Consider the following 13,940-nt stretch of genomic DNA (forward strand, 5'->3'; position numbering starts at 1 on the left):
TCCATTTATATACCACATTTTCTTTACCCATTCATTTGTTGAAGGGCCCCTAGATTTGTTCCAAGCTTAGTTATTATGAATTGAGCTGCTATAAATATTGATGTGGCCACGTCACTATAGTACACTGATTTTAAGTACTTTGGGATATGCCAAGGAGTGGGATAATTGTGTCAAATGGTGATTGCATTCCAAGTTTTCTGAGGAATCTCTATAATTGTTTTCCACAGTGGTTGCACAAATTTGCAGTCCCACCAGCAGTGTATGAATGTACCTTTCCCCACATCCTTGACAATACTTACTTGTATTCTTGATAACTGCCATTCTGACTGGAGTGAGATGGAATCTCAGTGCAGTTTTTATGTGCATTTATCTAATTGCTAGTGATGTTGAACATTTTTTCATATATTTGTTGACTGATCGTGTTTCTTCTCTGTGAAGTTTCGGTTCAGTTCCTTTGCCCATTTATTGATTGGGTTTTAAGTTTTTTGAGTTCTTTATGTATCCTGGAGATTAATGCTTCATCTGAGGTGTAAGTGACATGATTTTCTCCCATTCTATAGGCTCTCTCTTCATGTTCTTGTTTACTTCGCTGTGAAGAAGCTTTTTAGTTTGATACCATCCCATTTATTGATTCTTGATTTTACTTCTTGCACTTTAGGAGTCTTGTTGAGGAAGTAAGTTCCTAAGCTGATGTGATGGGGATTTGGACCTACTTTTTCTATTAGTAGGTGCAGACCTCTTTTTAAATTGGATCGTTCATCTTATTTTTGTTGTTCTTAGAGCTCTTTACATATTCAGGAGCCTTACATATTAAACATGCATTTTGCAAATGTTCCCTCCTAGTCTGTCTTTTCGTTGTCTGAATGGTGCCTTCCAGAAGGAGTTTGAGTAGTGAGGTGATGTGACCAGATTTGCACACAAATCTTATGTGGAGAATGGATTGCAGGGCCAGAAGTGGGTTGGGGACTTCCATTAGGAGGTCACTGCAGCAGCAGTAAGAGATGATGGCGGTTGGGCTGGGGGGCCCTGTAGTAAGGGGCTGTGGAAGGCAGTATTCACGGGCTGTTCAAGCACACCACGGACTTCCAACAGGCGCAAGGAAAGCCTCGCTCCTCAAACCTGTCCATGGAACGCATCATTAGTGTCGTTTTTAATAGTGAAACTCCCATTCATTTGTGGGACTTTATGATAATGGAAAAACAGGAGACCAGATGAAATTGAGGGTCCCTTCAAGTCTATAGTGCCATGGACAATCCTTTTACTTTAACAGTACTAAACTGTTCTGAGGCTCATGTCTAGGTGAATTATTGTAGATTATGTATTAGTCACTTGTGTATGTAGCTGTAATACCCAGTTTGGGTCTAAGAAAATAACTTCATGACTGAATTGAATTGCAGGGTGCCCTCTGCAAAAAAAAAGAAGAGCAGAAACATAGCTCCTATAGGAAGCAGGAAGATCAGGATAAGAAAATTCATATTCATGTATTAACCCAATTACCAAACGTACCTTGCAAATCCGGAGCACAATCAGTTTAAAATGGGATTTCACATCATCCTGTCCCAAGTGACACAGACAGGATTATAAATGAAAAAATTCTTTCTCCAGGCAAGGATACAGCGCTCCTCTCATTTGGGCAGCAAATGCTATCACAGGAGAACCTTTATTTAAGACTGGAAATTCTATTTACCCAAGAGCCAAAACCTCTGTTTTTCTGTTCTTGCAAAATAAACAAAACAGTCTGGCAAACGAAATGCAAACAGAACCCAAGGGAATGGGAAGGAATGTGAAATCAGGTGTGCAGGTCAGAGTCAACGCAGTGCGCCAGGGCCACAGCCACGATACATATTTTCCCTTCTATTAAAAAAAAATAGAGGATACATGAATCAATAAGACAAAGCAAGGTAAGAGAAATTAAGATGCATATATACATGTGTGCCTGTATACATAGATATTTTAATAAAGGTTTGTTGTGTTTTTTACTTTAGAAAGAGACAATGGAAAGGCTCAAAATTCATGCCTTACCTGGTGGAAGCCATATTATACAGATGTGGACCAGGGAGATCAGGACTTCTCTAGAAAGCCTGCTGCGTCTGGTACCTTGAGACTAGGGAGATGGTAGCAGGCAAGGTACCTGCTCTCAGGTGCACAATGGAATAACTGATGCTTTCTTGAGGAAGTGATGATGAATCCTGCTCATCGTGGTACTTATGTTGCCTTCTCCTGCCTTGGGGCCTTTGTATATGCTGTTCTTCCTGAAAGCCAGTCACCTCCATCACACCCAAGTCTTGGGAACACATCCTCCATGTCTCAAGTCCATTGTCACTTCCCTGCTGTCTACACTGTCATCGGGCAAATCCATTTCGTGAAGCCTGAACTGTGTATACTTTCAAAGGCCCTTTTCCAGAATAGTAGGTCTATAGTGGGACCCAAGAGTGTTTCTAACCAACACCTAGGGGGGTACAAACACTGGCCTAGACTGCACTTTGAGTAGCAAATTTCTAGGCACTTAGGATATTAGGATATATCAACAAACAAAACAAAGACCCCCCTCTGCCCGTGGGGAGTTGTCTATCTTGCTAGAAATGTGCGTAAAGATGCCTGGACAAGCTAATAAAGAAACAAAGTCAGAAGTACTCAGAGTCTTAGAAAATGAGAGGTAGGAGAGAATTTAGAGGATATCCAATCAAACTCCCATTTTAAAGGTAGAGAAAACGAGGCTTCCAGTGGAGAAGGGAGTTAGGCAGGTCACACTATTATGCTGTGGTAGCTTTTGGACAAGACTGTCTGATTCCTCTTCCCCTGAGTTCTGAGGTCCTCAGGGACCTTCTCAAGAGCAGAGTCCAGTAGGGGAGGGAAGTCTGGGGGGTCTTAAATGAGTGTCCTACCCTCATTTAGTTTAAATTTTAGTTTAAATTTTACTGATATTGATTTTCTAATATTGATTTCAGGATACAACACGGATATTGGGGTATCTTAGAGGAAGCATTAGCTTTTCCTGCCTGCCCTTTGTTTATCTGCACCATTAAATCTGAAACAAAGCTGAGCCAGAGGAGAGCTATGCAGAAGCAAATTCTGAGTGCAGTCAGTGGTCAGCAGGTGTGGAGTAAAACCCAAAACCAATCAGGCCCCCCAAAGCCCTTGCCAGACCTGGAGTGCAATGTCAGATCTGAACACACCAGGGGCCCCTGCTCCCTTTTGAGGCCACCTGAACAGAGGCACTGATCCAGTGCTTTGGATGAGAAAACTGTTTGCATGACCTTGAAAAGCGATTATTTCCTGTGCTCCCTGGACCCAGGACACAAACTTTCAAATTCATGTCATTCCAGTAGGAACAGTAGCAAATTTCTTGGAGTGACTAAAAAGAAGAGCAACAGCCGGCACACCAGGCATTAATAATATAACAAAGGGAGAAAAAAAAGAGAGAAACTTTTCATTAGCACTTTTTGATGTCAGTTTATTATTTATCCCTTTGCCAATATTCCAACAGGTAAGCAGTCATAAAACATTCAAAAACATCTAAAACAGGCATCTGTTTTACCTCCGTTCCTTTTTAGAAGCAGGGAAACCAGAAGCTCTGGCATTTGGAGAATAGCAGTGTTAAAAATACTCGCTGTATCAAAAATAATACTTGAGGATCGCGCCTTAGAAAGAGTTTAGTTGAAATTTGAGGAAAGGCCCGCAGGCAGGTAGACGATGGTTTGTAAGGCAAGAGGTCGTGGAAATCAGCAAATTTCCAAATTTCTGACTCCTCCGTTTAGTATTATTCTGTTTGAAACCAGGATGTTGACAAGGCCCACTGTTCAGTAATTAGCATCCTGTCAAATCCCGCCAATCAAGACCAGCATGCTGCACCTGGTCCTAGTTAAAAAATGCACGTGGACAATTCTGCTCGGACCCTGGGGCGCACAGAATGGTATTCAGTGTGTGGAGAGCTAATTACCATGCAGTGGCTGAGAGGGTCTGCCTGATCCTTAGGACCTGCCCCATCATTTTAACTTCCTTGATAAGCGTCTGTCCTTGCTGTGGGGGCAGGCTATCTTGTCCTGGAGCAGGAGAGTCAAGACTTAAGGGTAACATCACTGTAGAAATAAAACAAATGAAAAATGCTGACCCAAAGCAAAACCCAAAAGCAAACCAAAAACTGTACCACCCCCTCCCCAGAGGTGCTGGGTGGAGGAGGGGTGGCTGAGTCCCTCCTAGCTCGTCTTTCCTTGGCCCCTCTGGGTGCCTGTGACTTGCCAGGAACTGTCCTTGGTGTAGAGACCCTGGTCCCTGATGTAGGCGATGACAGGGTCAGGCAGCAGGTACTTGACGCTCTGCCCTTGGCTCAAGGCCCTCCTGACGTAGGTGGCGCTGATCTCGTTCTGCACGGGCTCCCTGGCCAGGTGAATGTTGTGCTGGTACCTCCGCAGGATGGGCGAGTCCAGGATGTACCCCTTGGGGTCGTGGCCCACCCGGCTCACGCACACCAAGCCAAACTTCTCCACTATTTCCTGGATGTGTGCGTCTTCCCAGAGGTTGGGGGTCTGGAAGGTCCTCAAGATGTCTGCCCCGCAGAGGAGTTTCAGCTGGGGCGCAGCTGTGAAAACAAGGGCGGGTCTCAGAGAGGCACCCAAGGCTGCCGCCTGGAAAGGAGACATTCTGCCGGGGACTGGCGGCCAGTGCTTTTCTTGGAAGGTATTGAGAACTCAATGTTTCTGTGTTCCGCTCAAGAAAAAGCAAGCAATGGCATCTGAAACTATTTCAGGGCCTGTGGTTATAAGTGATGATTTCATCAATACAGCTTTTGTTTAATTTTGGCAAAATGCCAAATAATACAAAAAGGATTCTCCCCCCCCCCCACCAGTGCTATAAAGGATTTGTCTGTGATTGCAGGATCAGAGGCGGTCATGCTGTCCCCAGAATCCCCCTTTATGAAGCAGGGTAAGGGTTTTAAAGCTCTTGGACAAGTCACTGCCATATCTGGGATCCATGCCTGCCTCCTGGTGTATTTATTAGGCACTAGGACCTGGTACTTCTACGGAAAACATCATCATGAAGGTGAGGTATAAAGGCCCTTTGAATAACCAAAGAATCTTTAAGACCTTAGTTGGGACCTTGTCATTTTCAGTATGTCAAGTCTCAGAACTCAGGGTGGGTAAGTTTTGGGGATTTGTTCTATCATGCTGATTATGATGAGAAAATCACGCTTAACATTAATTAGGTGGTCAGTACGACATTGTTACTCAACACTGTGTTATGATACCATGTGATCCTCAGAACAATTTTATGAGGCAGGCATTTTGTGCCCATTTTGCAGAAGAAGAGCCTGAGGCTCTGAGAGGCAAGTGAGGTCTTCAGCTAGTCCCAGAAGTCAGGAGTCAGGCAGCCTGCCTCCAGGTGGGGCATCTGTAACTGCTAGGCTCTGCCGCCGCCTGCTGGTGGGAATCTGTACGTGCATCATAACTGGAGCACAGGGGACCAGCAGGGTTTTCCCATCCCCATTCATATTGTTGAAAAGGAAAACCAAGGTCCATGCTAAAGCTTGTTGCAAGATCTCTGGTCCTTCCAGAAACCGATCTCAGCTTCAGTATATGGAGAAGTCTGGGCTCCTGGAGGGCTGGTATCTTTATCACCATGTTGCCTCAGGAAGGAAGGACTACACTAGGGGTACAGGGTGGGTTGGGCTCCTCTGTAGTGGAGCATTTGAAGGAATTTGGACATGGACCAGAGAGGAGGGTTTACAAAAAACTGGGCTGGCCATGGGTGGGATGTGAGGGACGAATGGTGTCATGCAGAGGTCTGAGTCTGGCCTCAGTTGGGCACAGGCTGGTATGGTACCAAGACCTTCTCTGAGCCTCGGTTTCCCCATCCCTGAGACAACAGGCATAGGACTTGTTCAAAGAGCCAGATGTAGTTATGGAAACACACTTTCCATCTCCCCCCCTCCCCAGCGGCATGCCATTGGTACAGTGAATGACATTCAAACCTTCCATCCTTCACGCGAGTGTGAATTCTTGGTGGCTTCACACCAACACTCTAGTGCAGACACCTACGACCCCGATTCCAGCCCTGCCATTCAGAGGCTCATGTGATCTCTTAAAATGAGGCTGTGAGTAGTACTTACTTAGAGGATTATTTGAGAATTGAATAGGTCTATAAGTACAATGCACTTAGAAGAGGGGTTGGCACGGAGTAAGTGCTATTATGTGCTAACTGCCCGTAATTAATTAATTAACTTATCCATGGACCTATTTATCTACCTGTCTACTCACCAAAATATCCATTCAGCACTTATGAATTATCTCCTAAATGCCAGGCCTTTTTAAACTAATAAAGTTGCATTTAAAATTCATTTAGTAACTCACACTTTTCACTACTCTGGGTTGGTCTCATTGCTCACATTGTACATATGGACTTACACTGTTCTACAGCTAATTTCTTATTATTCAACCACTGATCAGTGTTTGAGTTTTCAAGAATTGTGTGTTCTGTGGCCTTCCTGTGGGTGGGTGCTAAATGATGTCCATTAAATTCCAGGGTCTCCTGGGGCTTGGGGCACATGCCTTCTGTTTCCACAGGTCAGAGAACAGAGAAGACACCCCCTTCTTCTCCCAGTGGTTTATGTGGGGGAAGTTTCCTCCTATTCGCTCCGTATAGGTCCTGTTTGGTGTATTAACCATGACAGGAAGGGTACTATTCACTCTGACCCTTGTCTAGAGGGGACAAGTGCCCACACGACCCCAGATCCCCATTAAGGCAGGTCTGTGAGGCCAAAGGTACCCGTTATTCCGGGTGACATCATGCAGTGGATCAGTTCCTATGGTGACATAGGCCTCAGACCCCAATTCTGAGCTGTCTTGCCTTCAGGTCTCGCAATGGCATCCATGTATCCCTTTCACATCCCCTTACATCAGTGCTATAACATTTTCAGACTGGGTGACTATGTCCAAGTCCAAAGTACACAATTCCAATGAGCAGTGTAAAGGCTTTCAATGTGGTTTGTCCTAACGGTGACCCAGTGACATGAACTGGGCATCTGTGGGCATTTTGGGGGAAGTGTGTTCTGCCTTTGAGTAGCTATAGGCTTGGCAAAGCAGAGGAAACCAAGATTTATAGGGGCACCCTGGGTTTGGATGTTAGATTCGCTGGCACTCTGGAAAGCCACCTAGCCAGTCTCTCCAGCTGTGAAATGGAAACATGAGCACCATGACCATGGCTGTTATGGAAATGAGAGATGGAGGAATGCAGCGTGAACGTCCCACCTGGCACAGCCACTAATGATGATGTCCGTCACAGAACCCCACAGACACTGAGAAGCATGGGACCACTGGGTCCTAAACAGAGATGGCGCCAGGTCTAGGCATCTGAGGGGTGATACCCATGTTAACCATTCAGTGAAAAGTGTGTGCAGATGGAGCACCTGCTGATTAATGGAAAGGGACCCTCTGAGCATCACTGAGCTGGGCTCTGCCCCGGGAGCCAAGGGCAGGGACCACCTTCACAAAAGATAGAGAGCCAAACTCTAAAGGACGGGGGCCATCATCCACTCCCAAGGGTCTCACCCAAGGAGCTCCTGGACACAGCAACCCACAAGACTCTGGGTGAGTCCAAGGAGGACAGCAAATCACAGAAGTGATGGGCAAAGCCAGGCTGAACTCATCACAGAATTTGCAATCCCAGGGTGTAACAACACACAGCACACAGCAGAAGACAGCGCACAAGATGGTCCCTTAGAAATGTGTCACTCGTAACATACATACCATGTCAGGGAAAGCCAAACAGAGGCTGAGAAAACTGCACCTTCTGGTTTTCAATCACTAACTTTTTCTTCTGATTACAAACATGAAATATGTGTTCCTCAGGGAGCATATGGAAAATTTGTAAGTATGTAAAACAGAAAATAACAACAGCAACAATAAAAATCATTCTGCTTTCAACACAAACCACCAACATATTTGTGTATTTCCTTAAGTTTTTCTGTTGAGTTAGACGTGTAAGCAAATGTGAAAGCATAATCATTTTTTTATAGACTTGAGGTAATATCTATGGTATCGTATCCTGATTTTCCCTGCTTTCTTCATAACGGTTTCTCCATATCATTGAAACCTTTTATGCAGATTCTTCGTCCTATGTATACAGTATAATTTACTTACACATTCCTTTATATTTCAACAAGGAGGTTGCTTTAATTTTCTGCCATTGTAAAAACTGCTGTGCAAACATCTTTCTGTATACATCTTTGTCCCAATTTCTAATAGTCCCCTTAGCTGGATTCCTCAAAGGAGAAATTGTCAAGCAAAGGGCATAAAGAGTTTTTTTTTTTTTTTAAGGAACTAATATATTTTGGTAAATTGAAAAGTCCACTTTTCACTCCATGAAAAGTTTCTTTTTGCACAGAATAGAACAAGACAAGCAGAATATAGGGTCTTAAAATAGAGAAAGAGTTCAAATAGTACAGGGCCAGGTAGAGCCAGGTGGATCTGGGGAGAACGTGGGGTGCGCTTTGGCAGAGGGAGAGTGTTCACATGAATGACAGCAGCTAGGGTGGTTTCACAGGGAAGGTGGCCTCAGGACTGAGCCTGCCGGACAGGGAGGGTTTCCACCCGGGAGCCAAGAAGGGAAGGGGAAGAGGAACAGTCAGGGAAAGAGAGGAGACAGACTCTGGAAGTCTCTGCAGAGCAGGTTCGAGAGGGCTGGGTCTCCACGCCACCCTGGCTGCTCCCCGTGTCTCCCTGCAGGCTGTGGTGTTCCCCGGGCACAGAGTGCCCCACACGGATGCCGATTCCTGCCTTTTGCCCTAGCCTGCCCTTCTGTCCTGAAATACCTCTGACCTCCAGAGCCTACGTGGCCTGTGGGTGGGACTCAGTCGTCACCTTCCTGACTCAAGCCTGGACTTGCTCCTTTACACCTGTCTCCAGCTCAGGGCAGGGGCTGGCACTGGCTGTCCCTGTTCTCAGTCTGAGCCCAGAGTCTGGCCCAGGGAAGTGCCGGGGAGCATATGTAGGAGGCACCAGAACTCCTTCTTAGATTCTTACTCTGGTGCAAAGTCCTCCAAACTGGCTGTAAAATAAACCCCAAGTGCTTATTAAACATCCAGATCCCTGGGCCCCATTCCCACTCAGAAGGCCTGGGAATCAGTGTTTTTGAGCAGCCCTCAGGTGATTCTGCTGGGTGGGATCCACTGACCAGCATTCCTCTGTCAGGGCCTGGTGGCATTTCCAAGTCCTTTTAGAAGTGTGCTCCCTTCCTGCTCGGGAGCATTGGGTCTGAGAAACACAAAAAGGCATTGGAAAAGAGTTCCAGGGTTAAAAAGTAGGGATGGCTCAGGGCATTTTCCCTTTCTTGATGAGTCACAATGCACATGGACGTAGTTAAGGTTCTGGAAAGTTCTGCGTGGCTAAAACATTTTAGGTGCACCTCTCCTTGGCAGTGTGGAAGTGTGTCCTACCAACTCAAGTTGTGGACCCCATAATAGAAGACTGAGCAGATGGACAGGTGGAATCTCAGCCCAGTGGGGCCAGTGTTCCCTTGCACATCACATCCTGTCCCCACCCCTGACCCCCACCACCATGTGGGGACCCTGCTTGCTTTCATAAGAAGGTCATGCCTGTGTCCATGGATACCAGGGCTGTGTGTCCCCTGAAGTCACAGGCACAAGCCTCCATCAACCACCAGGAGGTGACAAGAGGTGAAACATGGGGTCAGGGTTAGGGGATCATCCAAATTGACTATAAATTCCCTTAAAAATAGGTTTGAGTAACTGTGAGAAAGTGTTACTCTCTCTGTCCACATTTTAAATGACACAGTTTGAATTCAAAAAGGCTAAATAAGGCTTTTAAAAGAATCCCAGCAACACTCACCAGTGTATCCCTGTAATCCATGTCACAAGCACAGGTCACGGGGTAGGTAAACTCCTTTGGGCAGTAAATACCAAGTTAGCACAATAATTTATGGAGGAGAGGGATGGCAGGTAGTTGAACCTGAGCTTTTGACCTTGACAGATTCACCCAACCAGGTGGGCAGCACATTCCTTGTCTGAGCTCAGAGGACTGGCCTCAAGTCCTCCGCAGCTGTGACACTATCAATGCTCACAGGGATCGCTGGCATCCCCCCTCCTGTGGAGAGAGAGTGGGCACCCACCTGTGGGTGCTGAGGGCTCCTGGCCGGGGTCCGAGCCTTCCATCGGGGGTGGAGATCTGAGCAGCTGGCTGTGATGGTGCCTGCAACATAAACACAGGGGCTCAGGTATGTGGCCCTCCCATCCCCAGAGCCACCCAGGGGTCTCAGAATTTAAGTCCTGACCTGTTCCTATCCATCTTTATCTGTTCATCCTATAATATTTGTTGAGGGCACCCTGTGTGCCTGGCACTGTGCCAGGTGCTGGGACAGGAAGCAGATGCCATCTGGGTTGTCCCAGAGAGTCCCCTCCAAGAACCTCACTACTTTCTGTGCCATGTGGGTTCTTTCAACATTTCCTTCAATATTTCCCACTTTAAAAATACAGAGGTCAGCACTGAGTGGAAGTGAAGGACCCAGCCATTAGGGACAGAGCTGAGCACCTGGCTTCATTTGGAAAGCCGAGTGGTAATGCCTGTGTGGTGGGCTTTTGTGAAAGTGAGGAGCTTACTCACACCAAGCCCCGGCACATCCTCCAATCTCTAGAGAGACCCTGCTCTTAGTATAAACCAGTGCTTTAAAATGCAGCAGGGTGATGACTGAGAGCCAGGGCTTGGAGTCAGATGGCCTGAGGGGAGTCCCAGCTCCCCCGAGGCTGTGTGACCCTGGGGGAAGGATTCCGGGTCTTTGTGAATGGTTCTGCAAAGAGGAGGTGATGACAGTGCCCAACTGGAGATGAAGAGTTAATGGATGCACTGAGCATTTTGGAGAGGATTAGACTTGCACCCACTGGGCATGCTCAGCGTTTTAAACCATCTGTCTTCCTTAAGCCAGGAGGTACCTGCACCTTCTTCTCTTATGGAACACAGGAAATCACCGTACATGCTTTCCTGCACGGACCCAATCTTCCCTCTTCTTATTTTTATGCCTTTGCTAGAGCCGCCTGTGGGAGGGGGCGGAGCCTGGTGGAAATGCACATGCTCTGCAGCCAGAGCGTGTGGGTTCAAGTTCAAGTACAAGCCAAGTGCTCAGAGAACCTGGATGAGTTACTGACACTTTCTGAGCCTCACTGACCTCATCTGTTAATTGATCATGAAAGTTCACTTGGCCTCATCTGCAGCACATATTATAAGACCACAGAGAAAGTGCTCTACCCTGCAAAAGGCTGGGGAAGCGGCCCCTGCTGATTGGGACCAGGAGGAGGCGTGGCGGAACAGGAAAGCTTAGCCCCTGCAGGACCTGCTCAATAGAGTTCACCTGTTGTTAGGGTAACACTCCTCAGTCTGTCGTCCCACCAGACTGTGAATAAGGACCTCATTTCATTCACCTTCATATTCTTATTTCCTTAGAAAGTGCCCACTTGCAGACTCCTGAACTCAGGAGCCAGGGAAGGAGTGGGTACATGGAGACATCTCACCCTGGCCCAAGGCCCTTCGACTGCTTCAGAGACTCGGCTGCGTCTCCCCAGGGCCTGGCTAGGCTGCTTCCATGGCTGTTTGGCCGCGTGGCTTGGAAAGCTTCCTCTCTGAAGGTATGCCCCGGCTTGGTCTGCGCCCACTCTTCAGACTGAAGTAGGTTTGAGTGCCCCCTCCGCTTTCTGACTGTAGGACTTTGAGAATGTTGCTGAGCCTTCCAGAGCCTCCATCCCCCCATCTGTAAAATGGGGCTGAACCCAACCTCTCAGAGTTGCAGAGCTCTTAGAGCCATGTGCATGAGGGAGCCTGGCATCAGGCGGGGCCTTAAGGTAGTGACTGGCATCTCGTTTTACTTGTCTCTAAGCTCCAAGTTCAAGTTTTCTCTACTTTGAATCTTGGCTCTCTGGATCTTGTTGTTCAAATGATGACCTTCAGTACCAAGGGTGCTTTCCTTGTGGACTTCCTCTCTGTCTCTTGGGCCAGGGGGCCACTGCTGCTGCTGCTTGTCCTTGTGTGGCCAGCACTGGGCCTGTGACTTGATGCTGGCAGCATGCTCCCTGTGTCCCCAGCAGCCCCCTGATCTCCAAGGAAGCCCCTTCAGAGGGTGAGAATGGCAAGAGCAAAGACAGCTACCCCATGCTCCCAGCCGGCAGGTCACTGTCCTTGGAGATGGCCACGGCATGGCTTCAGAGTGGGGCCGACTGGAGTGCCACCTCCTGCTGATTTGTGTGACTGTGACTAGCCTCTCAGTATTCTCATCTGTGGAACGAGGACGACTTAAGATCATGCTTGGAATGGACAAAGAGGACAGTGGGTGATGGGCCACAGGAGCTGGCACCGTGAGACCCTCCTGCCCACAGCTCCCAGAGAAGGAAAGCTGCCAATGCCCTGGGGACACGAAAGTGGCCAAGATTCTAAATAAATAAATAAATAAATAAATAAATAAATAAATAAACAATCTGGGAAAAAGAAAAATAATCTTCAATAAGCTCCATGGGGAATTGATACCACTGAGAGATTCATCCTGTTGTCATTTGCTACTGTGTCACTGTGGTATAGATCCACCGTGGACTCTACCAGAAGGAGACTCAATGGAGCAATGATGGGACCAGTTCCTGCCGTGCTGCCCACACCACCTGACTTGACCATTTTAACCAGATTTTCAACCTTTAAAAGATCTCCAATCATCTCTCCGTGAAAACTGTTATCTACATCATGATTCTCAACCACGCCAGCGCATAAATCATCCGGGACTCTGACCCACACTTAGAGTCCACCCTGGCAAACCCAAATCTCTGGGATGATGGTGAGCATTTAAAAAAAAAGTTTTCCAAGTGATCCCTGCAGCCAGGGTTTTTGACCACTGCCTTGAGTGGACCTCAGTTTAAATCAGAAGTGAGTTACATGCTCAGTGACCGAGTCTGGGGGACTCAACACTAGCCACACAATAGCATCACCAGGGAACTCTTCAAAAATTTCAGTACCCCGCCCCCAACCAGTGATATCACAGCCACCTATATTTTTCCATGCTCCCCAGGTGGTTCCAATGTATAGCCAGCGGTGGAATACAGAATATGGTAAAAAAAAAAAAAAAGAAAGAAATAAAAAAATATAAGGAGTATGTGCAGTAAAATTGTGGCTCACACTTGCATTTTGCAGCAGAAGCATGAGTGACATTAAATTACTCTTGGTCACTGCCTGTGTATCCATGAATGACAGACGGGCTCTGAGGAGAAGTCATGTCAGCCTCATGTTGAGGATGCAGAGAGGAGAGCTGGCATTATCCAGCACCTCCCATAAACCAGATTTTTGCTGCATCATCTCAGAATCCTGTGCGGTAGATGATGTCACCCATTTTATTAGGTGAGGAATGGAGGCTCAGGGAGGAGGCCATGCCACTTACACCGAGTCATTCCACTGGTCAGTTTGGCTTCAAAGCCTGTGCCCTCCGCAACCTGCCTCTCGCAACCTGCCTCTCCCGTGGCAGGGAAGGCAGATCCCTGCAGGCTAAGTGATTTGTTGCGTCATCTATTGTCTTGCTTCTGTTCCCCTCTGTTAGCCTAGACAAATGAGACCGTCACTCATTCTAAAAGGATGATTGAGGTGCAAATTTATTCCTTGTGCAGTTTTCAATATATGAGCCTTTGCTTATCCCAAGGGGTGGTTTAAAAAAAAGGGTGAACACATCTTGACAAGTATTTCCTATTTGCTCTCCTTTCGGTTCAGCAGCAGCTTCTGAAGTGGCGCTGTAACTGGTGACTTGCTCCTAGCTGTTCTTCCCCAGCAGAAGGTGAAGTCATTGGAACCAGGACATGCAGTCTCCATGTTTACCTTTACTCAAAACTCAAACAGTTTCCTTCCAAGTGCCTCCGAAAATAAGTAAACAACCGAGGCTGAACACATTATGGACAGGGCTGCCAATGACTT

At 47.0% G+C, this 13,940-nt stretch overlaps 1 protein-coding gene across 3 annotated transcripts in view; it reads right to left on the reverse strand.

Moving 5' to 3' along the window:
- Positions 1–3,445: 3,445 nt before the first annotated feature.
- Positions 3,446–13,940, reverse strand: part of Nmnat3 (nicotinamide nucleotide adenylyltransferase 3) — a 109,698-nt gene continuing 99,203 nt past the window's right edge. For all 3 annotated transcript variants that reach the window (XM_026385064.2, XM_026385063.2, XM_026385065.2), the window contains 2 exons: positions 10,123–10,202; positions 3,446–4,579 (listed from right to left, as the gene is read on the reverse strand). In XM_026385064.2, the coding sequence (XP_026240849.2) occupies positions 4,197–4,579; positions 10,123–10,202 (463 nt within the window). In that variant the 3' untranslated portion in view covers positions 3,446–4,196. The remainder of the gene's footprint in view (positions 4,580–10,122; positions 10,203–13,940) is intronic.

Source organism: Urocitellus parryii, chromosome 2 (assembly GCF_045843805.1).
Source record: "Urocitellus parryii isolate mUroPar1 chromosome 2, mUroPar1.hap1, whole genome shotgun sequence".
Lineage (NCBI taxonomy): Eukaryota > Metazoa > Chordata > Mammalia > Rodentia > Sciuridae > Urocitellus > Urocitellus parryii.